This window comes from Mastacembelus armatus, chromosome 15 (assembly GCF_900324485.2).
Source record: "Mastacembelus armatus chromosome 15, fMasArm1.2, whole genome shotgun sequence".
Taxonomy (NCBI): domain Eukaryota; kingdom Metazoa; phylum Chordata; class Actinopteri; order Synbranchiformes; family Mastacembelidae; genus Mastacembelus; species Mastacembelus armatus.
This window is the reverse complement of record NC_046647.1, coordinates 17,377,902-17,401,033: the sequence shown is the minus strand read 5'-3', so window position 1 is coordinate 17,401,033 and position 23,132 is coordinate 17,377,902. Positions and strand designations below refer to the sequence as shown.

Genomic DNA, 23,132 nt, shown 5'->3' with positions numbered 1-23,132 from the left:
GCAGGTTGGTTGAGGTAGAGCAAGTTTTGATATGAGACAGCAACTTATGATCTTTTTTGTTATAAATTAATTGCTTAATTGATTATTTTTTGTTTGTTTGTAAAAATGTTAAAAAATGTTCTTCATAATTACCTAAAATGACCCCTAGAGAATGCTTGTTTTTCCCACCAGTAGTCCAAACTTGAAAATTAATAGAGGTAAATTAAAATAACAATATATTTTAAAGGTAAGCAAGAAAGGAAAAGGAAAGGAAACTCTTCATAGTGAAAAGAAATGGAACAATAAAATGTTTGGCATCCTTGCACGAAAAATGGCTCAAACTTTAATGAAAATAATTGCCTATTAATTTTCTGTTAATCTACTTTTGTTTTAGCTCGATGTCAGGTATCTTAATTTATAACATAACATTATATTTTCATGTTTCGTGTAATTAAGTCTTACAACAGGTAGAAGCAAATAAGAATGGCTGGAGGATGACAGGTGATAAAAGTGTCATTATGAAATGACATTAGGAAAATGAACTGCATTGAACTGGAATAACAAACGTTTGTAAAAAAATCTATGAAAATAAATTAATTTTTTAATAAAGAAAGTGATGAAAAAAGATTTTATAATGTGATTAATTTTAAATATTGAATAAATACACTTGAGTTTCCACCTAAAGACGACAACCCAATTGATTGGATCACTTATCTGAAAATAATAATTTATATGATAATTTATTTCATAACATAAATTAAGAGGATCACTTTGGGGCGTCCAGGTTATTAAGTCAGACGTTTTTTTTTTTTAAAAAAAACACACACAGGAGTGATTTCTCTGTTAGTATAGAGACGATCTTTAGAAATGCCGCTTCGACTACAAATCCCAGAATTCTCATTCAACGGCGAGCGAAACGTTCAAACGCGCACACACAGCACATTTTGTGCACGTTGGTGCCCTCCCTGAGCGTACGCAGGTTGCTGCTGTGCAGGTGTTTTGCATAAGGGAGCTTCTCGCTTTCGTCTCAGCAGTGAGCCAGTCGCTACCTGAAGTCATGGCTGAGCAGGTGGCTGCCATGTGTGAGCAGCTCATCAAAGCTGTGAATGTGATCATGGACGCAGAAACGAGCCAAATGTTCCGACTGGAGGCCCTGAAGGTAGCATCGGTGTGGGTTGCTAGCTATCGGTTAGCTAGCTGAGAGTGTCATTTATTGTAGCCGAAAGTAGAACCAGGTGCCTACATAGCTGAATAAAAAGTGCGTTTTTAACCAGTAGGGTTAGAAGTAACGACATCGTTCGTACAATCTGTTGACGTTTGTTAGCGTTAGCTCACAGCTGGCAGCGATAACAGCCAGATGCTTTGGGAGTTAGCCGGTTTACCGTGATCATTACCTCACCACCACGTCCACTCATGCTCCTTTATTCATAGACCCGGTGTCACACTGATGGTCATGTGGAGGGATCTATTTAACAAGGCTAACGTGATGTTACTAATTGGCCACATTACACCCAGCTTCAATAGCCAGTGTATAGCTGTATGCTATTTAAGTGTTTATTGTAATGTTGCTGTGACAGCTGACACTGACAGATGACCTCTATGAGGTAATACGGGGTTCATGTAGGTGTTAGCTTAAAACGTGGTGTCTGTAGGTGTTTGGAATATAACACTTTTGTCTTTCACTACAGTTTTGTGAGGAGTTTAAAGAGACAAACTCCTTATGTGTCCCATGTGGAATACAACTAGCAGACAAAGCCCAGCCAGCTGTTGTCAGGCACTTTGGTTTGCAAATCCTGGAGCACGTCATCAAGTGAGTGTGTCCTTAACCATCATATGCAAAGTATAACACACAAGTGAATGCTAAAAGATGCATATTTGAAAGAAAGCATGCCTTTGTTGTAGGTTCCGCTGGAACAACATGCAACAACAAGAGAAAGTCCACTTGAAGGAGTGTGCCATGCAGCTGTTATCAAACGTAAGTGCGATAACAACAGGCTGTTGGGTTGTTATATGGTTGAAATTCTTGAAGTGTGTTTTTCTGTCACAGTTGTAAACACTTTTCTGATGTTTGTTTTGGGTCTTACCAGGGCACCCATCCTATCCTGGAGGAAGAGAGCCATATCAAAGATGTCTTGTCAAGAATCATTGTGGAAATGATAAAGAGAGAATGGCCTCAACATTGGCCAGACATGCTGAAAGAGATGGAAGCTCTTACTAGCCAGGGGGTGAGTGACTATTTTGTTGCATGCAATTTGAATTCATTTATGTAATAACTTGTATACAAATAAGTACCAGTAGATGATTAGTTATATCCACTTTCAGGGGTTTCATTGTGGTGAATGTTAACATCTTTCTGCAATGATTTGCTGTAAACAGTACCTTTCACATTTGATAGTTTTGTAAGAGTAAACTCAGGCTTTGCCCTTTCGGAGCAGCTCCTCTACAATACAGACAGACCTTTAGTCCTGTGAGTGAAGAAATTGAAATAAAAATTCACTTGTGCCTTTAAAGGAGGCGCAAACCGAGCTGGTGATGTTGATCCTGTTGAGGCTGGCCGAGGATGTGATCACCTTCCAGACGTTGCCCACACAGCGACGTAGAGACATCCAGCACACACTCACCCAAAACATGGAAAGCATCTTCAGTTTCATGATGGCCATTTTGCACATTAATGTCGAAGACTACCGTAAACTGGTAAGTGAGGCCTTAAATAACTAATTAACTGATCATCAGTTTTCAGTGTTTTGCTAAACCATAAATTTAACAGTGAAATAGTTACCACCATCTTTGACTGAGATTTTTTTTTTTTTTTTTTCCCTCCCCCCAGAAAGAGACACCTGGACATGAACTTCAGGTAAGAATACATCACTGCATCACTGCTCTGCAATTAAGTTCTTTAGCTTGATTAGTTTGAATTACTCTCTTCTGTCTTCTCCACATTTTCCACATTTTTGTTCAATTTTCCACGTGCAGGCCAGAGCTCACTGCCGGGTCGCTGTGGCCACACTGAATACCCTTGCGGGCTACATAGACTGGGTGTCTCTGGTGTACATTACCACGGGAAACTGCCATCTACTGGAGATGCTGTGTCTGCTGCTGAGTGAGCCGGAGCTGCAGCTGGAGGCAGCAGAGTGTCTGCTCATTGCTATCAGCCGGAAGGTGAGTATACATCTAATTTCAATGTATTTTTAAGCCCACAAACTATTTATTGTATGGTTTCAGATACATGACCTTGTTGTTATTGAACATAAATTGTCTTAACACACTGAAAATGTCCTAATTTTAGACCTGTAGATCAGATGAGGCCTGCTCGAGTGTACATAGTTCCATTTCAAAACATTTTATGTAAATATATTTTATTATATAAATTAACAGTAATAATAACCTGTCTGTAATAAATTTTGCTATTGTAACACAGGGCAAGCTGGAGGATAGGAAGCCTTTCATGCTGCTGTTTGATGATGTGGCTATCCACTACATCCTCTCTGCAGCCCAGTGAGTACTGATTCTCTCCATTATCCCTTTTTAACCTGCTATCTTCACTGTCATCAAGTGGTTTCTCTCTGTCTGGTTGCAGGTCAGCAGACGAACTGGCGATATGCAAGCAATCTTCCAAATCACAGTAAGTAATGTGAAACATCTGTCCACATCTGTGGAGGTAAAAGGCTGATGTAAAATAGTCATTAAAACACGGAATTAAGTTTAGTATGGTAGTATAGTCCTATATATGTACCTTTTTAGAGGAGTAGAGGTGGTGGAGCGGCGCTACATCTTCCTCAAGAGGCTGTGTCAGGTCCTGTGTGCTCTGGGAAATCAGCTCTGCTCATTAGTGGTGAGTTTAACTTAGGCCGACTGCACATTTTGTATCTGTGCTTGGTCTGCACATAATGTCACATATTATCACAGAAGTATGTTGTTTTTTTTTATTTGCTGTTTGGACTTTCTGTTCATGGTTGATCAGTGGGTTAATGTCATGTTCTCTCCTCAGGGTTCAGATGTAGAGGTTGATATACCTGCAAATCTCAGCAAGTACATGGAAGCCATTTTAGCCTTCACTACTCATTCCAGTCAGGTGTGATGATACTTATCATCCCTTTGTTAAAAACTGCATTGGAGTACAGAGTGAGTATGAATTGTTCACTGTGTTTTTCTGCAGTTTTTGAAGTCATCCACTGTGCCCACCTGGGGAACTTTGTTCAGACATGAGACTCTGTCAAAAGATGCGGTTATTGTGGACATGGCCATCAAATATCTCAGAACATCTATGACCAACCTAGTCAAGGTGAGAAGGTGATGCTGTTGCACACAAAAAAGCCAAGCAGAGTGTTACTAAATGTTTTACCTTTCTTCTGTTTGTCTCTCTACAGACTGGATTTCCATCTAGAGACGACAACCCAAGCTGTGAGTACTCCCGTGTGGACTTTGACAGCGATGAGGACTTCAACTCCTTCTTTACATGTAAGTGTTATAGAGTTAGCTTTCCATCACTTGTCATCATTACTTTTTATTTTATCTCTTGATGACTTTATAGTGTGTTTTCATGCTTCACAGCGTTTCGAGCACAGCAGGGAGAGGTGGTGAGGAGTGCATCTCGCATTGTTCCTCTGGAGGCCTTTCAGATAGCAGCAGAGTGGTTACAGTATCAGATTGCCAGCCCTATTGACGTTGGGGATACTGCATGTAGGTGTTTGCCCTCCCTTTTGTTATTGTTCTACATGAGAGAGGAGGATTATTATATCTCTACCTAAGGGTGCAGAACTCTGGTTCTCTGCGGGGAAGATGTTTCTTTGCATTTGTGGTAGATTGGTTGATTTAACTTTTTTTTTTTTTTTTTTTTTCATAACTTACTGCCAGAATATTGTTGTCCTAAGTGGGAGAAAAAAATCAGCCATAAGTAGATAATTTTTTAATATGCATATAATCATCGTTGTTTCTGCACCACTATAGCTAAGACTGCAGAAGGCCTGTGTACTGCCCTGTCTCCATCCGTGATCCAGTGGGAAGCTGTGACCTTCTTTGTGGAGTGTGTGGTCACACAGATCTTTAAAAGTCTGGAGGAGAAGGTAACAGGAGTCATTTTCAGTAATGGAGCATAACTGCATATGAAAGTACTGCTGGTTATACTGATGTGAAGGCCCCCCACTCCCACTTACTGCTTTGCAGAAGTTGCCAATAGAACAAAGCATGGAGCTGCTGCAGGCTGTGCTGAACTACGACACCAAAGACCCACTCATCTTGTCCTGTGTGCTCGCCAACATCTCTGCCCTCTTTCCTTTTGTCACACACAGACCGCACTTCTTGCCGCAGGTCATCTACAAGGTCAGTCATGGGTTACTTCATTTAATTTATATTGTCATACATGTATTCATTTAAGATATACCTTCAATCATATGGAAATGCATAATATGAAATTTAAGTAGTTTCACATTGGTTAGACTGGTGATATGGGTGGTTATGGACTTGTCTTTGATGCAGTGTTTGAGACGTGGCTTGTAACCATTTCACCTCTGCATTTTTTTGAAATTTCCAAAAACATTGTCACATGTTATATTTAATGTGGCTGTGCCTGCAGTTTCATCAGCTTCTGTTAATAATTGGTGACTAATTATCATTAGCATTGACTTTACAGTATTTATTTCTGTCTCTACAGCTGTTTAAAGCCATCACATATGAGGTTGGTCAGGATAATAAGGTGAGTTGCCTTCACAGAACCAAATATTGGCCCTTACGGTAACCTAATCCGTCATGAGATTCATCAAAGAATATTTTCTGCCACTAATATCTCCAGGCACCTTGGACGAAATCTGTAAAGAACGTGAGGAGACATGCCTGTTTCTCAATCATCAAAATTTGCCGGGATTACCCACGGTTGATCTTGGTAAAAGTCTTTGTATTCTAGTTAAAAAAGCATGACATAGGTTTTATGCACAAAATCTGTATTGTGCCCACGTATAGACATAAATAAATGTTTGACTGTTGTATTGTTTGTTTCCTTTTCAGCCATGTTTTGATATGTTCTATAATCAAGTCAAGAAGCTGTACTTAAGCAACATCACACTGACTCACATGGAGAAATGTTCACTGATAGAGGCTCTGGTGCTCATCAGTAACCAGTTCAACGATTTTGCAAAGCAGCAGGCCTTTTTAGACGAACTGATGGGCTCAGTGGTTGCAGAGTGGACCTCAGACAAGATGAGACAGTATGTTGTAATTCCACTCAAATTGAAGATGATGCATTTTGGCGGATGAATGACTGTTAGTTCTTCTTTGTGTTGCAGTGTGTTGTGGGATCCTGCTACATTCCTGTCCTTTGTTGGAGCTGATGAGGTGGTCAGTGAGCAGAGTACAGATGCAGACACAACAGCCCATAATAGGGTGCGGGTAAGTGTGTGCAGTGTGTGAAGTCTAAGGCCTTTATGCCTTTTATATTCTGTCTTGTCTAAGGATTTATGCCTTAGGCTTGCTTACTTTACTTACTTTAGTTTGCTCTGAATGAGTTGCAAGTAAGGCTGAAAAAAAAAATCACACAAATGTACAAGATGCAGTTAAACACAAGTAATTTTTCTCCCCCTTTTTAATTTTTTAATTTATTTTTATTTCTCTCTAGTTGAGTTTCTGTTTGTTTGCCATGCTGGGAGTGGTGAAGCGGGCACGTTGGCCAGCAGACCCAGAGGACGCCAAGGCTGGTGGCTTTGTGGTAGGCTACACTGCTGCTGGAGCTCCCATCTACAGAAACTCCTGTACGGCCCAGTTTCTTGCCTTGCTGCCCAACCTGCTGGCTCTTATCAGGTATGCCTGTGGGTTGACTCTGTCTTTTGCCTTTCTCGTATTTACACCCAAAACATTCCCATGTCAGAATAACTATGTGGGATTAATGCTGAGTTCCTGAATTCCTGTCTCTCCCCCCCCCGACTTCTGAGTGTAGGACTCAAAATAGTCTGTTCATGCCAGAGAACATGGCTCGTCTGAGTGAGACCTTCTCCAAGGCTCATGAAGTGATGGATGCAGAGAAAAATGTGGTTCTTGGTAAGAGGGGTTTTCTGCTGATACTTTTTGGCCACGGTATGCCATTATCTGAAATCCCATCAATGTGTGCTTTCTCCAGGTCTCCCTCATCATCTTCTGGATAACTACGACTCTCCTCTGTATAGAACCCAACTTGAGCGCATGCAAGGATTTTTCACTGCATTGTATGACAACTGGTGAGAATTGTTATTGCAGTTTTTCTCTAAACCTTTTTTGTTGTATTCTTTATATATAGTTGTTGCAGATGCAATTATACTTGTTCCTCTGATCACCATGCCTCTGTAGCTTCCAGGTTCTGGGAAATGCAGGTCCATCCCTGCAACAGGACTTCTATACCATAGAGAGGTTGGCTGAAGAAATAACTGGCTCTGCTTTTGTCTCCCTTGACCATGTGCCTGACCACAGACTTCGCCCTATGATTCATATCCTTATTTGATTAAACCTTTTCTTTGTATTAGTATGCTCTTGTCGTTAGTTTGTTGCTCTACATTTATAAGATGTTATTAGACTTGGATAATGCTCTGCATCATCAAAACTGGTTGTTACTTTATGTTAATGGTCAAATTTCCTTAACTGGTGTACGGTTGTTTTTGAAGCAGTTGGTGCTATCATGTCCTCAGGAGTATTATAACAGTCTGCTCTGCCCCCTGCTGGGCCCTCTGTTCGCCTACATGCAGCAGGTCAGGATCTGCACATTTCCCATCCTGTAATCATTAATCTCATTATTGGATACACTTTGCACACTCATTCATGGTACTCTTTGTTGCCAAATCTCATGGCCATGCATCTGCTTCTTACTGCAGAGACTTAATGCCAAATGGCAGGTCATCAACCAGAGGACCTCCATCAAGTAAGTTGTGGGATAGCATTACTATCTGCCTGTTTTGTCATTTTAAAGCAGTTTGTTTAATTCTTTAAGGGTTCACTGTATGTAAGCTATTATTAATTGGATATGTGGATTTGCCGGTAACCTGTTTGTTGTGATCTTAGTGGTGAGGATGAGGAGGAGGTGGTATGTCAGGAGAGCCAGGTGACGCAGGAGATGTTGGAGGAACAGCTGGTTCGCCTGCTCACCAGGGAGGTGATGGATCTTCTCAGTAAGTTTCAGAATCTCTAGTAAATTTTATTACAAAGTAAAAGTGACAAAATCGAACATTATGGATTATAAAGATGTGGTAAAACATCAGTTAAACACATTTTATTTATATTTATAATCTAACATGTTCTGAATGAAACACTAGAAGCATTTCTTAACACATTAAGAAAATATGAAAATATCAGTCATTCTGGAATACAGCTGAAACTCTGCATATTATCATAGATAAGTATTTCATTGTAACTTGTTTTGGAACCTTCTACTTGGGTTTATCCTAAAACAGTGTTGTTAAATAAATAATTACTACAAAATCAGTTTTTGTTTAGAATCTCTTACCTTCTCGGTGCACTCCCAAACTAAAATAGCTAAGACACTAGGCAATGACGGTGGTTTTAACAGTAAAATATAAGGGATGGGCTTTTGAGAATATTGCATCCAATCACCTGATCAGCTTTTAGTGAGTCAGGATTTTATGGAGCTATAATACTTCTCTTCCTTCTTCTAGCTGTGAGCTGCATTTCTCGAAAAGTGCCTGAATCAGCAGCAAATAAAGAGGAAATAGAAGGTATGTGCCAATTTTAAAAATCTAGATCAATAAGTTGATTTTTGTTTGTTGGTTTCTATTCTGCTAAACATCTCATTGTTTTGATTGAAATGTGCTTTTACAGAGGATGACATGATGATGGATTCAGTGCCGTCGGCATCTCCTGCCCAGTCCACGGAGGAGCTGACCGAGCTGGGAAAATGTCTAATGAAAGACGAAGTCAGCCTAAGACACATCTCATTACATTTAGAGGAAAGCATCGTCTCAAATTAAATAGTGTATATAAACGTCTGTTTTTCTTTGCCCAGAACATCTATATGTCCCTGCTGACCCTCTCCTTCACCTCACTGTCATGGAAGGACACGGCGAACTGTCAGCGCACTGCAACCATGGTCTGCTGGACTCTTCTGCAGCAGGTAACACACTAAGTGCAAGAGTGTTCTCTATAAACCTGGATCAAGTTGTTCTCTCATCTCATATACTTTTAAAAGAATAAGATATGATAAATATAAAATACTTTTGTAACTCTCCACAAACCCCACAAATAGACCAAAACCAACAGTGAGTGTCTCACAGCGTTGTGGCTTCTGTGGCTCTTAGCACCAAGAACATTTGTTGCCACTGAACATTTACACTTTAAAAGCAAGGCCCAGATATACTTGCATTTACAAAAAAGACTAAACGTCTTGAAGCTAAACACTAGGCTTTGGCAAATGTAACTAAAACAGAGTTAGGTAGTGACTTTGTTCTGTCCCATTTTCAGCCTAGGATTGACTTGGTGCACAAGTTAGTATTTCAGCAGCAGGATAATGTATATGGAATTGACTCAAAATAAACTACAACGCCCATGTTCATTGTAATGAAGGTCCATCCATCATCCACTGCAACAGTGTAGCTTATTGATGTGTTCCACATAGTTTGGGGCAACATTGCAGCTCTCTGACAAGGAGTAATAAACTGCTTCAGCTTCTGGCTACACAGACAACTTCAGTAGGATGCGTTCATTGTTAGATTTGGTCTTTTCATGCAGTTTGTTGACACTGAACAATAATCATATCGTATTTTATTAGCGTGCTTTGATGGCTGCATGCTGTAATGCTTTTCATCCAGGTTATTTGTTACTATGGCTATAAACAGTGTCTTACATTTCTACATGGTTCATTTTCTGCCAAAAATAACTTTCTCTTCAGGTTGCAGGACGTAATCTTCTTCCAGAGGCGGTCACATGGTTCTATACCAGTGTTCTTAGGGGCCTTCAAGTTCATGGGCAGCATGAGGGCTGCAACTCTGCCCTCACTCAACTTGCTATGCACGTCTATGAAAACTTGGTGAGACTAATGGCAACAATCTCTGCAATATGTGCTGACTAGTTTTATCTTTGGTACATTTTTGTTCTACAAGCTACAGAAATCATCCTGAGCCCCAGTTAAATGTTGTGTTCATTATATCTGCTAATCTGCCCTTTATTTACTTTAATCTTGTCTCAAAATGTAAGAAAATGCCAAAGGTGATGTTTGCATATTGCATATAGCAGCACTGAGGTAAAGAAAATGAATATATATGTGGGTATTTGTTTGTTGTTTTTTTTTTTTATGGCTATATTGTTCCCAAGTTTGAAGTGAATTTCTGAGAATGCTTCTCTTTCAAGCTCCTTGCTTATGCATAAATTTGTTTGTCTGTCTTAGCGACCTCGCTATATGGAACTGCGGGTAGTGATGACCCAGATACCAAACATCAGTGTGGATGCTCTGGACCAGTATGACCACAGGCTCATAGACCCCAATGCCCAGAAGGCTGGAGACAAGAAGAGGAAAGACCAGTTTAAGAAGCTCATCGCAGGAACTGTTGGGGTAATGCCACATACAGCCACTAGGGAGCAGTGCTTTACTATTATAGCTTAGTAGACAGCTCATCAGAAGTGAATAGACATGCTGGTTTTAACAGTGGAAGTCATTACTCAGCAGTGTGATTCTGGCTCAGTTGTAAATCTACTGTGCTAGTTAGCAAAAGATGTGAAGCAGCTCAACAGGGTTGTACAGTTTAATAAAATGCTTTCTGGTAGATCTCGGATAGCTCTATTTAACCTTTCTTCTCTGTTCCCCACCACCAATAGAAAGCTCTGTGCCAGCAGTTCAGGAAAGAGGTTCATATCCGGAATCTTCCATCACTCTTTAAAAAGACGAAACCAGACAAGGACATGCTGAACAGTGAAGCATTTAGCCTGTCAGGTCTCTTCTCTCCAGAGGATAGTGCCCTGTAGAGGCACACAGTGGTTCTGCTGGACTTCATACTGACTGAAGACGGAGTTAACTGTACAAACCAGGGTTTGCCTCATCATCCTTCAGCTGGGAAGTGCGGTGCAACCTAACGTAATGGTCAACACTTTAAAAAAAAAAAAAAAAAAAAAATATTTAAGCCCTCTCCACTGCAGTTGGCGTCTGCCACAGGAAAACTGGCCCTGATAAGGAATATCTTCAACCAGATCTCTTTTTAAACTACATTGCACACTTCAGATCCACTTCTCTGAGCATACCATGAAATGGGGATACATGAGCTATGTAAATTCATAGGGAATGTTTCCATGTCAGATTTTAAGGGGCAATCTTAAATCGTAGACTCACATACCTTGAAATAGGATCATTGTGTATTCTGTCATTTTACTTTGGGCTTTTTTTGTTTTAAGGACAGTAATTACTAACCATTTCCTAGATTTATAAAAATAGGAAATCAGCAGGAAAGCCCATCTGAAATCGGCTTCTAATAATATCCAAACACGAAAAGCCCGCAATCACAACAGTAGCTTGTTAGGAAGTAGTGTGTGTATGTGTATGTTTGTGTTTGTTGCAGAGAGTTGCAGACATTCTGTATTTAAAAAAAAAAAAAAAAAAATTCAGAAATTGTTGACAGATACATGTTGTGTGACCACACTAGTGCTATTAAGTTCCAGGTCAAAAAGGAAAAAGATAAATGTAGGACTTTTTTTTATATTAAGCATGATTTCATTTGACTGAACAAGCTGGAATGCAGTTTGGTTCTAAAGGATGTGTTAATGGTTCCTCAGGTGTGGCACTCTATGTTGGGGTGAAGACTTTATGGAATCAAACCCTAAGGCAAAAAGCAACTGGAATGTACTTTTATGAATGGTTATTGTAGAATGAAATAAGAGCAGCATTTTCTTTTTTGCTGTTATTCCACAGTAGTTAATAACGGCAAGAATCATTTGCATTTTGCAGATTCTTCCTGTCAGCACAACTTAAGACAGCCCAAACAGTATTTGCTTGTTTAATGCAGAGCACATATCATACTACAAATAATGTGCCAAAACACTTGTGGTAGAATTGACAAACATGACCAGGTAATTGTATCTGAGAAACAAAAACCAACATAACTTTGATAAAGATTATTTAAGGGTGGACTGAACAACTAATGTGTAGCTTAATCCAAGTGTTTTTGTTGTGTTCAGCTGGCAATTACACCGTTTTCCACATGTTGTGTTTGTACTGGTATCGCCAGCTATGAAAACAAAGATGAACCAGCACTACATTCCTTCATCGTCATTGGGGTTGATTTTAAACATAATATGTTGGATGTATTTCACGCTTATAGAGATGTCATGGTAGAGACTGATATGTTTTTTTAAACTAAATGTTGTGTAGATTCAGACCAAAAACTAGGGGAGTTTGGCTTACGGTAAGCCCTCTTTAAACGCACATGGATCGGTCTGCATTTCAGATGCTAGTTTGTTAAAAACAGGTTCCCATCATACTTGTCCATTTATGAAACTTGATTTTCTATTGTATTGATTTATCTGTTTTTGTGATAATTGTTCACATTTGGCCATTGTTAAACGTTCTTGTTCAACACTAAAATACTCTGTACAAAAGAAAAAAACAGGCTTTTTACAGTTGTAGTGTGGTTTATATTTTGTTTTTAAATAAAAAGTCAAATTACCTAAAATTCATCTTTTGATTACCTATGTAGAATAAAGTCACATTAACATATTTGGATCTAAATTATGGTGTTTTATTTTGCATATGCATCACTGTCAACATATTGCAATGTGACTAACAAGTGTACATATATGTAAATGTGATTTTGGGAAAAATAAAATCCCAAAGACAAACAATAATAGTGGTAAGTAATACTAAATTGTTTATAAGAAAAACGTTTGCTGTGTTTCATCTTCCTCCTGTAACTGTTTTTATTTTATTTTTTTTATTCTGGTCCTTACTGTATATTATGTTGAGCTCTCTCCAACTTATTAAATGTTTGCTGCTATTAAGGTCAGTTTTTTCAAGGCATTTTTTTCTATCGCCCATTATAACATCATAATTTTGACTCAAGTGGCTTTACAGTGTTTACAGCCTTACAGCACCCTTGGTCTTTAAACTAGATAAGGAAAAACTCCCCCAAAAAACTTTTATCGCAAAAATTTAAGAAACCTCAGGAACAGCAATCGAAGAGAACTTGTCCTCTCAGGACAGACTGAGAAATGCAGCTCACAGCTTACACATCAGTCCACACAGTAGATTTCACTTTTAGATATCAGAAGAACCAAATTTTACTTGAAAGCATTTTAATGCAGTGAATAAAACAAGTAAAAATGAATTCATAAATGTCTGATTCTCATCCAGAATGAAAGATAATTCACTTTTGAGGCACTGGAAATCACTGAAAATTCAAGAGGGAAAAAAAATCAAATAACAGCAGATGGATTTTTGCAGTGATCAATTCGTTAATGTTACAGGTACAAATGTGAGGAAAAAATAACTGCACAATTGGTACATACATATCCTTGGTTTACCTTTAAGTGTCGGGAACTGCTCTGCACTTTACTTGCTTGTCCTGATTTATGAGCAGAATGTTGTCACCATGAAATATATTAGCCTATAGATGAATATTGATGATGGAAGTCACACCTGTGCTTGGTGATGATGATTCAATCAATAATAAATAATAGTTTAGGTTACTTCTGATTTTGTAAAGCCAGTTTCAATTAATGAAAATTAGCAGGTTTTCGACCACCAGCACCAGCTTCACGGCACCTTAGCAACGCGGTTGCCGCGCAACACAGGAGATTCTGGCCGCTTTGGCGTTTTTCACTTCGGACGTTCATTAACAAGCACATGGGAAACAGGTGCGCGTTTTTAGATGCCCTATTTTAAGCGGCTTTGACGGCACATTGATTAGCTCAGACCGACAACCAGGACTCTGCTACTCCAGAGCGACTTGTTGGATTTAAGATGTTCGTCTGGTTTATTATCTTTGTTTGTGCCTCGGTCGGTTATGTTGAGACCGCCGCAAGAGCGATGCCCGGTCAGCCAACCGACGCCCAAGTTAACAGCCCCCAAGTTTTGGCGGCAGCATCGTTTGCTGTGGATGAATTCAACAGAGGCAACCTGGGAGACCCGTTTCTCTACAAAATAGTGAGGATAAAATCTGCCAAAGTTCAGGTAAATGTTTATATCGGTCTCATAATCCACATAATGTTAAACCTCGAATAACGCTTAGTCTATTCTAATTCGTGGTGTGTCTTTTAGGTGGTCGCGGGTCTGAACTTCTTCCTGAAAGTACAACTGGGACGTACAACGTGCAGGAGAAGCGGCTCGACTGTTAAATCCTCTTGTAATTTCCAGTCTCCTCGCAAGGCAAGTTTAAGATGTCAGGTGGTGTAAAACAAAGGTACCCAGAAGTGGCACAGAGCCACAAACGGGAGTTGTGATTTCTGTATGTCAGTGAGTTGTTGTCGAAGTGGAAACCTGTTAAGAGGGCGCACTAATTTTCTATTTATTTCAGGACTTGGAGTGCCAGTTCACCGTTACTGAAGTTCCCTGGGAGGGTCCGCGATACAGGCTTATGGAAAAAAAATGTACCGAAACAAAAGTCTGATGCATCGCTCTTTTTGCCAAATAAACAATTAGCTACTGAGCAGTGTTTTGTGTTCATTTTAGAAATACTGCTGCTTAATGTACTGTACCTGCGACTCCCAGTCGTCTGGTGGCGCTAATACGTCATTTCCAATTTGTCAACTACCGTAAATACTTAAATGAAGCGCCTTGTTTAGTCATGGTAGACAATTTGCCGTGGTGTTACGTTTCTGCTTCTGTTAGAGGCAGTTTAAAAAAAAAAAAAAAAATCTTTGTACGTAAATTTAACTCTATTGCTGCTAAAGTAGATTTTGAAGCACTTTAGCATTTCTAATTTAGCGATCAACCATAACATGACCACTAAAAGTGACTAACACTGATTCTGTTGTTACTGTGACACCTGCCAGCATGTTGGGTATATTAAGCAGCAGGTGAACATTAAGTCATCAAAGTTGATGTGTTGGAGGCAGGAAAAACGGGAAGGTGTAAAGATCTGAGTGGCTTTGACTGGAGCCGAAGTGTCGTAGTTAAATGACTGGGTCAGAGCAGTTTTTGTTGTGTGCCCCTGGTCTGCAGAGGTTGGTACCAACCCAATGTTGTCTTAGGAAGGATGAACAGATGACAGGGTCATGGAAGTCCAAGGCTCACTAATGAGCTTAATCTGTTTAAGCTTTCAAATTTTATACTTTTCAAATAAAAATCCCATTTTGAGTTCTCACTGCAATGTTGAAATAATGTACCTTTGTCTCTATGCAGAGAAATATTCAATGGCTGTATGACAACCAGAGTGGGAAGAATGTTTAAATAACTAGTTCTCATGACTGCAGTTTTCACTCCTTTTGATAGGTTTTTTGCTGAGTGCTCGACAAATGTTTCTCTTCCTGACAGAACTATGAAAGCAAACAGATTCGCAGAAGATACACCGTGAGCTGCAGAGTGATCACAAGTGGCAACCTACTGCTGCACTGACTCCTGTGTACGCAGTGTTGGGCAGGTGGTCTAACTGATCGGTGTATGTTTTAAACCTTATGTTTTACTGCTTTACTATATGAAGCACTTAAAATTTGTTCCATAATACTAATAGCATCAATGGTAGTAGTCCAGTAAAACTGTGATATAAGATTAGATAACTATGTACCTTAAGTACATTTTCCTGATAGTACTTTTGCTTAAATAAACATATGTATGCTAGACTGTTACTTGTAACTGAGTGTTTTTGTATTGTGGTAGCCTATACGAGAGTAAATAAGTACCTGTCTTAGTAAAATTGCTATGGGGATCCATTTTCATGTTCTTCCACAAATGCTTAAATTGAAATCATTGTATTTGGTGTAGTTCTGGTAGAAGATAAATCTTCCAAAATAGTTATTTTACAGTTTGAAGTAAGTCTTTCTCAAGCATTTTGCTATGTTTGCAGCATTTCTTTGACCCTTTGAATTTGTCTTTTGCCAGTCCCTTTATATAATGTGCCCTCATGTCTGTTTTCAGTTAAGAAGCCTAAAATTCCCCTTGAATGTCAGTTGGCTTCAGTATATAATATATGAAATATAGTGTCTGCAAATATATAGCTATACTGTGTATTATGTGTCAGATTATTCCTACAATTAATGATGCTTTGCCATTAAAAACAATACAGTAAAGCCCAGTGTTTTCAAACGGCAGCAGCATTAACCAGATAAACTGCATTATGCATCAGTTTACCTTTGTATGACGTTCAGAATGACATAGGGTGTTTTCGTGTTTGGAAACAAAAGCTTAAACAGCTCAGCTGCAAACATGTTTTATTATATGCTTCTTTAGGGTAGAAGAGGCTTAAATCTATCTTAGGATGTTTATGTGTCTACTGTATGTGAATATGGAAGGAATTATTAGTTGAAACACTGCAATTCGTTGATTAGATATTCAACCGAAAATTATTCTGCAATCATTATTTTACGTCATTCATCAAGCAAATATGCCAGCCATTATCTTGTTTCAGCTTTTCAGAAGTTAGGATGTGGTTCTCTTTGTCAAGTGTGACAGTAAAGTGAACCTCTTTGGGATTTGAATCATTGATCAGACAAAACAAGAAATTGATTGAGAGTGCCTTGAGGTCTAGAAAATTATAATGGGAATTTTAAACTGCTTTCTAACATTTGATTCATTGAAAAAAAAATTGATGGTGAAAATAATCACTAGTTGCAGCTCCTGTCCAATTTGGCTTTAAAGAACTCCTTTCCTTCCTTTTCAGTGGAAAACAAACCTATGGATGCAGGTTGATTTTCCACCAAAGGAAAATTTTGCTGTGTGCCACCCACGCTCCACTGTGTTGCAAATCCAAAATCTAAATTCTGCTATTGCTTTGTTTCCACTAATTTTGATTTCTCTACATGTATTCTAAGTCGCATTGCACATCTAGCATCACCATGCTCCTGATTTGCTTGATCACTGCTCCCTGGCTGCAAGAACCTCTCATTAGTGTGACTCTGCAAACATGAGCTAAAGACATTCCCTGACATTTAATTGCAAAAAGCAAATGCTGTATGATATGACATTTATAGATGACACAGTATTTATCATTTAAACCCCTAAAAGGAATGGATGGAAACACACCTTTTTCATCATTATAGATTCAAGCATTAGCAATTCATAATCCAAATAACTGCATACTTTGAACTGCTATGAAGGTAAATTTGTCCAAGGCATTTTTTTCTATCGCCCATTATAACATAATTTTGACTCAAGTAGCTTTACAGTGTTTACAGCCTACAGCACCCTTGGTCTTTAAAGTAGATAAGGAAAAACTCCTTGATTACAGCTAAAACTACTACTACCACTTTCAAAAACCTCTTAATGGGAAAACATTTAAGAAACATCAGGAAGAGCAATGGAAGAGAGCTCATCCTTTCAGGACAGACTGATGTTGAGCTTACACATCAGACCACACAGTAGATTTCACTACTTGATATCAGGAGAACCAAATTCTAATTTGACACATTTTAATTCAGTGAGTAAAACAAGTAAAAATGAATTGATAAATGTCTGATACTCATCCAGAATGAAAGATTATTCACTTTTGAGGCACTGGCAATCACTGAAAATTCAAGAGGGAAAATGAAATAACAGCAGATGGATTTTTGCAGTGATCAATTCGTTAATGTTACAGGTACAAATGCGAGGAGAAAAAACACAAATTGTATATACAAATGTATCTGTGGTTTACCTTTAAGTGTCAGAAAACTGCTCAGGTTCTGTCAAGCTGCATAGGGAGTCAGTAGGTATTGTCAAGCCTGGACACAAAATTTCAAATGGAAGGGTGTCTGAACTCTCATATGGTTCTCATCTGAAGTCCTGCTGCATATCCACGACATAGTGTGCTTCTGTTAATGTGCAGTGTTTGGCTTTCACTAATTATTGCATTAAGTTTGATGAGCTTGTAAGTTACACTTTGTTTTATGGTGGCCTGGTACAAGTGCCCTTCTAACTACTAACTACTAACCAGCCTTTAGACTATCCAGATCACTTGTCACACCTTGACCTGAACCTCCATGGACATGAATTTTGTTTTGCATTTGTATAGCTATATTTTATATAATTAGCCTATTGCATGTGTGTGTGTGTGTGTGTGTGTGTGTGTGTGTGCCAGCATGGAAACAAGATTTTAAAAATTACACTTTACTTGCTTGTCCTGATTTATGAGCAGAATGTTGTCACCATGAAATATATTAGCCTATAGATGAATATTGATGATGGAAGTCACACCTGTGCTTGGTGATGATGATTCAATCAATAATAAATAATAGTTTAGGTTACTTCTGATTTTGTAAAGCCAGTATCAATTAATGAAAATTAGCAGGTTTTCGACCACCAGCACCAGCTTCACGGCACCTTAGCAACGCGGTTGCCGCGCAACACAGGAGATTCTGGCCGCTTTGGCGTTTTTCACTTCGGACGTTCATTAACAAGCACATGGGAAACAGGTGCGCGTTTTTAGATGCCCTATTTTAAGCGGCTTTGACGGCACATTGATTAGCTCAGACCGACAACCAGGACTCTGCTACTCCAGAGCGACTTGTTGGATTTAAGATGTTCGTCTGGTTTATTATCTTTGTTTGTGCCTCGGTCGGTTATGTTGAGACCGCCGCAAGAGCGATGCCCGGTCAGCCAACCGACGCCCAAGTTAACAGCCCCCAAGTTTTGGCGGCAGCATCGTTTGCTGTGGATGAATTCAACAGAGGCAACCTGGGAGACCCGTTTCTCTACAAAATAGTGAGGATAAAATCTGCCAAAGTTCAGGTAAATGTTTATATCGGTCTCATAATCCACATAATGTTAAACCTCGAATAACGCTTAGTCTATTCTAATTCGTGGTGTGTCTTTTAGGTGGTCGCGGGTCTGAACTTCTTCCTGAAAGTACAACTGGGACGTACAACGTGCAGGAGAAGCGGCTCGACTGTTAAATCCTCTTGTAATTTCCAGTCTCCTCGCAAGGCAAGTTTAAGATGTCAGGTGGTGTAAAACAAAGGTACCCAGAAGTGGCACAGAGCCACAAACGGGAGTTGTGATTTTTGTATGTCAGTGAGTTGTTGTCGAAGTGGAAACCTGTTAAGAGGGCGCACTAATTTTCTATTTATTTCAGGACTTGGAGTGCCAGTTCACCGTTACTGAAGTTCCCTGGGAGGGTCCGCGATACAGGCTTATGGAAAAAAAATGTACCGAAACAAAAGTCTGATGCATCGCTCTTTTTGCCAAATAAACAATTAGCTACTGAGCAGTGTTTTGTGTTCATTTTAGAAATACTGCTGCTTAATGTACTGTACCTGCGACTCCCAGTCGTCTGGTGGCGCTAATACGTCATTTCCAATTTGTCAACTACCGTAAATACTTAAATGAAGCGCCTTGTTTAGTCATGGTAGACAATTTGCCGTGGTGTTACGTTTCTGCTTCTGTTAGAGGCAGTTTAAAAAAAAAAAAAAAAATCTTTGTACGTAAATTTAACTCTATTGCTGCTAAAGTAGATTTTGAAGCACTTTAGCATTTCTAATTTAGCGATCAACCATAACATGACCACTAAAAGTGACTAACACTGATTCTGTTGTTACTGTGACACCTGCCAGCATGTTGGGTATATTAAGCAGCAGGTGAACATTAAGTCATCAAAGTTGATGTGTTGGAGGCAGGAAAAACGGGAAGGTGTAAAGATCTGAGTGGCTTTGACTGGAGCCGAAGTGTCGTAGTTAAATGACTGGGTCAGAGCAGTTTTTGTTGTGTGCCCCTGGTCTGCAGAGGTTGGTACCAACCCAATGTTGTCTTAGGAAGGATGAACAGATGACAGGGTCATGGAAGTCCAAGGCTCACTAATGAGCTTAATCTGTTTAAGCTTTCAAATTTTATACTTTTCAAATAAAAATCCCATTTTGAGTTCTCACTGCAATGTTGAAATAATGTACCTTTGTCTCTATGCAGAGAAATATTCAATGGCTGTATGACAACCAGAGTGGGAAGAATGTTTAAATAACTAGTTCTCATGACTGCAGTTTTCACTCCTTTTGATAGGTTTTTTGCTGAGTGCTCGACAAATGTTTCTCTTCCTGACAGAACTATGAAAGCAAACAGATTCGCAGAAGATACACCGTGAGCTGCAGAGTGATCACAAGTGGCAACCTACTGCTGCACTGACTCCTGTGTACGCAGTGTTGGGCAGGTGGTCTAACTGATCGGTGTATGTTTTAAACCTTATGTTTTACTGCTTTACTATATGAAGCACTTAAAATTTGTTCCATAATACTAATAGCATCAATGGTAGTAGTCCAGTAAAACTGTGATATAAGATTAGATAACTATGTACCTTAAGTACATTTTCCTGATAGTACTTTTGCTTAAATAAACATATGTATGCTAGACTGTTACTTGTAACTGAGTGTTTTTGTATTGTGGTAGCCTATACGAGAGTAAATAAGTACCTGTCTTAGTAAAATTGCTATGGGGATCCATTTTCATGTTCTTCCACAAATGCTTAAATTGAAATCATTGTATTTGGTGTAGTTCTGGTAGAAGATAAATCTTCCAAAATAGTTATTTTACAGTTTGAAGTAAGTCTTTCTCAAGCATTTTGCTATGTTTGCAGCATTTCTTTGACCCTTTGAATTTGTCTTTTGCCAGTCCCTTTATATAATGTGCCCTCATGTCTGTTTTCAGTTAAGAAGCCTAAAATTCCCCTTGAATGTCAGTTGGCTTCAGTATATAATATATGAAATATAGTGTCTGCAAATATATAGCTATACTGTGTATTATGTGTCAGATTATTCCTACAATTAATGATGCTTTGCCATTAAAAACAATACAGTAAAGCCCAGTGTTTTCAAACGGCAGCAGCATTAACCAGATAAACTGCATTATGCATCAGTTTACCTTTGTATGACGTTCAGAATGACATAGGGTGTTTTCGTGTTTGGAAACAAAAGCTTAAACAGCTCAGCTGCAAACATGTTTTATTATATGCTTCTTTAGGGTAGAAGAGGCTTAAATCTATCTTAGGATGTTTATGTGTCTACTGTATGTGAATATGGAAGGAATTATTAGTTGAAACACTGCAATTCGTTGATTAGATATTCAACCGAAAATTATTCTGCAATCATTATTTTACGTCATTCATCAAGCAAATATGCCAGCCATTATCTTGTTTCAGCTTTTCAGAAGTTAGGATGTGGTTCTCTTTGTCAAGTGTGACAGTAAAGTGAACCTCTTTGGGATTTGAATCATTGATCAGACAAAACAAGAAATTGATTGAGAGTGCCTTGAGGTCTAGAAAATTATAATGGGAATTTTAAACTGCTTTCTAACATTTGATTCATTGAAAAAAAAATTGATGGTGAAAATAATCACTAGTTGCAGCTCCTGTCCAATTTGGCTTTAAAGAACTCCTTTCCTTCCTTTTCAGTGGAAAACAAACCTATGGATGCAGGTTGATTTTCCACCAAAGGAAAATTTTGCTGTGTGCCACCCACGCTCCACTGTGTTGCAAATCCAAAATCTAAATTCTGCTATTGCTTTGTTTCCACTAATTTTGATTTCTCTACATGTATTCTAAGTCGCATTGCACATCTAGCATCACCATGCTCCTGATTTGCTTGATCACTGCTCCCTGGCTGCAAGAACCTCTCATTAGTGTGACTCTGCAAACATGAGCTAAAGACATTCCCTGACATTTAATTGCAAAAAGCAAATGCTGTATGATATGACATTTATAGATGACACAGTATTTATCATTTAAACCCCTAAAAGGAATGGATGGAAACACACCTTTTTCATCATTATAGATTCAAGCATTAGCAATTCATAATCCAAATAACTGCATACTTTGAACTGCTATGAAGGTAAATTTGTCCAAGGCATTTTTTTCTATCGCCCATTATAACATAATTTTGACTCAAGTAGCTTTACAGTGTTTACAGCCTACAGCACCCTTGGTCTTTAAAGTAGATAAGGAAAAACTCCTTGATTACAGCTAAAACTACTACTACCACTTTCAAAAACCTCTTAATGGGAAAACATTTAAGAAACATCAGGAAGAGCAATGGAAGAGAGCTCATCCTTTCAGGACAGACTGATGTTGAGCTTACACATCAGACCACACAGTAGATTTCACTACTTGATATCAGGAGAACCAAATTCTAATTTGACACATTTTAATTCAGTGAGTAAAACAAGTAAAAATGAATTGATAAATGTCTGATACTCATCCAGAATGAAAGATTATTCACTTTTGAGGCACTGGCAATCACTGAAAATTCAAGAGGGAAAATGAAATAACAGCAGATGGATTTTTGCAGTGATCAATTCGTTAATGTTACAGGTACAAATGCGAGGAGAAAAAACACAAATTGCATATACAAATGTATCTGTGGTTTACCTTTAAGTGTCAGAAAACTGCTCAGGTTCTGTCAAGCTGCATAGGGAGTCAGTAGGTATTGTCAAGCCTGGACACAAAATTTCAAATGGAAGGGTGTCTGAACTCTCATATGGTTCTCATCTGAAGTCCTGCTGCATATCCACGACATAGTGTGCTTCTGTTAATGTGCAGTGTTTGGCTTTCACTAATTATTGCATTAAGTTTGATGAGCTTGTAAGTTACACTTTGTTTTATGGTGGCCTGGTACAAGTGCCCTTCTAACTACTAACTACTAACCAGCCTTTAGACTATCCAGATCACTTGTCACACCTTGACCTGAACCTCCATGGACATGAATTTTGTTTTGCATTTGTATAGCTATATTTTATATAATTAGCCTATTGCATGTGTGTGTGTGTGTGTGTGTGTGTGTGTGTGCCAGCATGGAAACAAGATTTTAAAAATTACACTTTACTTGCTTGTCCTGATTTATGAGCAGAATGTTGTCACCATGAAATATATTAGCCTATAGATGAATATTGATGATGGAAGTCACACCTGTGCTTGGTGATGATGATTCAATCAATAATAAATAATAGTTTAGGTTACTTCTGATTTTGTAAAGCCAGTATCAATTAATGAAAATTAGCAGGTTTTCGACCACCAGCACCAGCTTCACGGCACCTTAGCAACGCGGTTGCCGCGCAACACAGGAGATTCTGGCCGCTTTGGCGTTTTTCACTTCGGACG

At 38.8% G+C, this 23,132-nt stretch overlaps 3 protein-coding genes across 3 annotated transcripts; all 3 read left to right on the top strand.

The window, feature by feature from the left end:
* The first annotated feature begins 1,036 nt into the window (after positions 1 to 1,036).
* Positions 1,037 to 12,602, top strand: xpo5 (exportin 5). The gene is made up of 33 exons (XM_026309876.1): positions 1,037 to 1,138; positions 1,668 to 1,789; positions 1,882 to 1,954; positions 2,067 to 2,204; positions 2,491 to 2,673; positions 2,807 to 2,833; positions 2,953 to 3,138; positions 3,398 to 3,474; positions 3,557 to 3,601; positions 3,721 to 3,811; positions 3,968 to 4,051; positions 4,136 to 4,261; positions 4,347 to 4,437; positions 4,531 to 4,659; positions 4,927 to 5,042; positions 5,143 to 5,298; positions 5,630 to 5,671; positions 5,768 to 5,857; positions 5,980 to 6,179; positions 6,258 to 6,360; positions 6,587 to 6,768; positions 6,905 to 7,005; positions 7,085 to 7,181; positions 7,291 to 7,427; positions 7,588 to 7,685; positions 7,809 to 7,855; positions 7,996 to 8,102; positions 8,607 to 8,666; positions 8,770 to 8,864; positions 8,954 to 9,061; positions 9,836 to 9,973; positions 10,331 to 10,495; positions 10,759 to 12,602. Exons 1-33 carry the CDS (start codon positions 1,037 to 1,039, stop codon positions 10,903 to 10,905), a joined length of 3,663 nt encoding a protein of 1,220 aa, XP_026165661.1. The 3' UTR covers positions 10,906 to 12,602.
* A 1,154-nt stretch (positions 12,603 to 13,756) lies between these two features.
* LOC113132095 (cystatin-F-like) lies at positions 13,757 to 14,573 on the top strand. Its single transcript, XM_026309916.1, has 3 exons — positions 13,757 to 14,098; positions 14,186 to 14,293; positions 14,442 to 14,573. Exons 1-3 carry the CDS (start codon positions 13,889 to 13,891, stop codon positions 14,532 to 14,534), a joined length of 411 nt encoding a protein of 136 aa, XP_026165701.1. The 5' UTR covers positions 13,757 to 13,888; the 3' UTR covers positions 14,535 to 14,573.
* A 3,872-nt stretch (positions 14,574 to 18,445) lies between these two features.
* Positions 18,446 to 19,262, top strand: LOC113132091 (cystatin-F-like). The gene is made up of 3 exons (XM_026309912.1): positions 18,446 to 18,787; positions 18,875 to 18,982; positions 19,131 to 19,262. Exons 1-3 carry the CDS (start codon positions 18,578 to 18,580, stop codon positions 19,221 to 19,223), a joined length of 411 nt encoding a protein of 136 aa, XP_026165697.1. The 5' UTR covers positions 18,446 to 18,577; the 3' UTR covers positions 19,224 to 19,262.
* The last annotated feature ends 3,870 nt before the right edge of the window (positions 19,263 to 23,132 follow it).

Excerpts from the sequence above, each read along its gene's own strand:
- xpo5 (XM_026309876.1), top strand. The coding sequence starts at position 1,037 with ATGGCTGAGCAGGTGGCTGCCATGTGTGAGCAGCTCATCAAAGCTGTG. Across the intron at positions 7,006-7,084 it reads AGAGAAAAATGTGGTTCTTG|GTCTCCCTCATCATCTTCTG; the intron begins GTAAGAGGGGTT and ends TGCTTTCTCCAG. Across the intron at positions 9,062-9,835 it reads GCTGGACTCTTCTGCAGCAG|GTTGCAGGACGTAATCTTCT; the intron begins GTAACACACTAA and ends CTTTCTCTTCAG.
- LOC113132095 (XM_026309916.1), top strand. The coding sequence starts at position 13,889 with ATGTTCGTCTGGTTTATTATCTTTGTTTGTGCCTCGGTCGGTTATGTT. Across the intron at positions 14,099-14,185 it reads TAAAATCTGCCAAAGTTCAG|GTGGTCGCGGGTCTGAACTT; the intron begins GTAAATGTTTAT and ends TGTGTCTTTTAG. Across the intron at positions 14,294-14,441 it reads ATTTCCAGTCTCCTCGCAAG|GACTTGGAGTGCCAGTTCAC; the intron begins GCAAGTTTAAGA and ends TATTTATTTCAG.
- LOC113132091 (XM_026309912.1), top strand. The coding sequence starts at position 18,578 with ATGTTCGTCTGGTTTATTATCTTTGTTTGTGCCTCGGTCGGTTATGTT. Across the intron at positions 18,788-18,874 it reads TAAAATCTGCCAAAGTTCAG|GTGGTCGCGGGTCTGAACTT; the intron begins GTAAATGTTTAT and ends TGTGTCTTTTAG. Across the intron at positions 18,983-19,130 it reads ATTTCCAGTCTCCTCGCAAG|GACTTGGAGTGCCAGTTCAC; the intron begins GCAAGTTTAAGA and ends TATTTATTTCAG.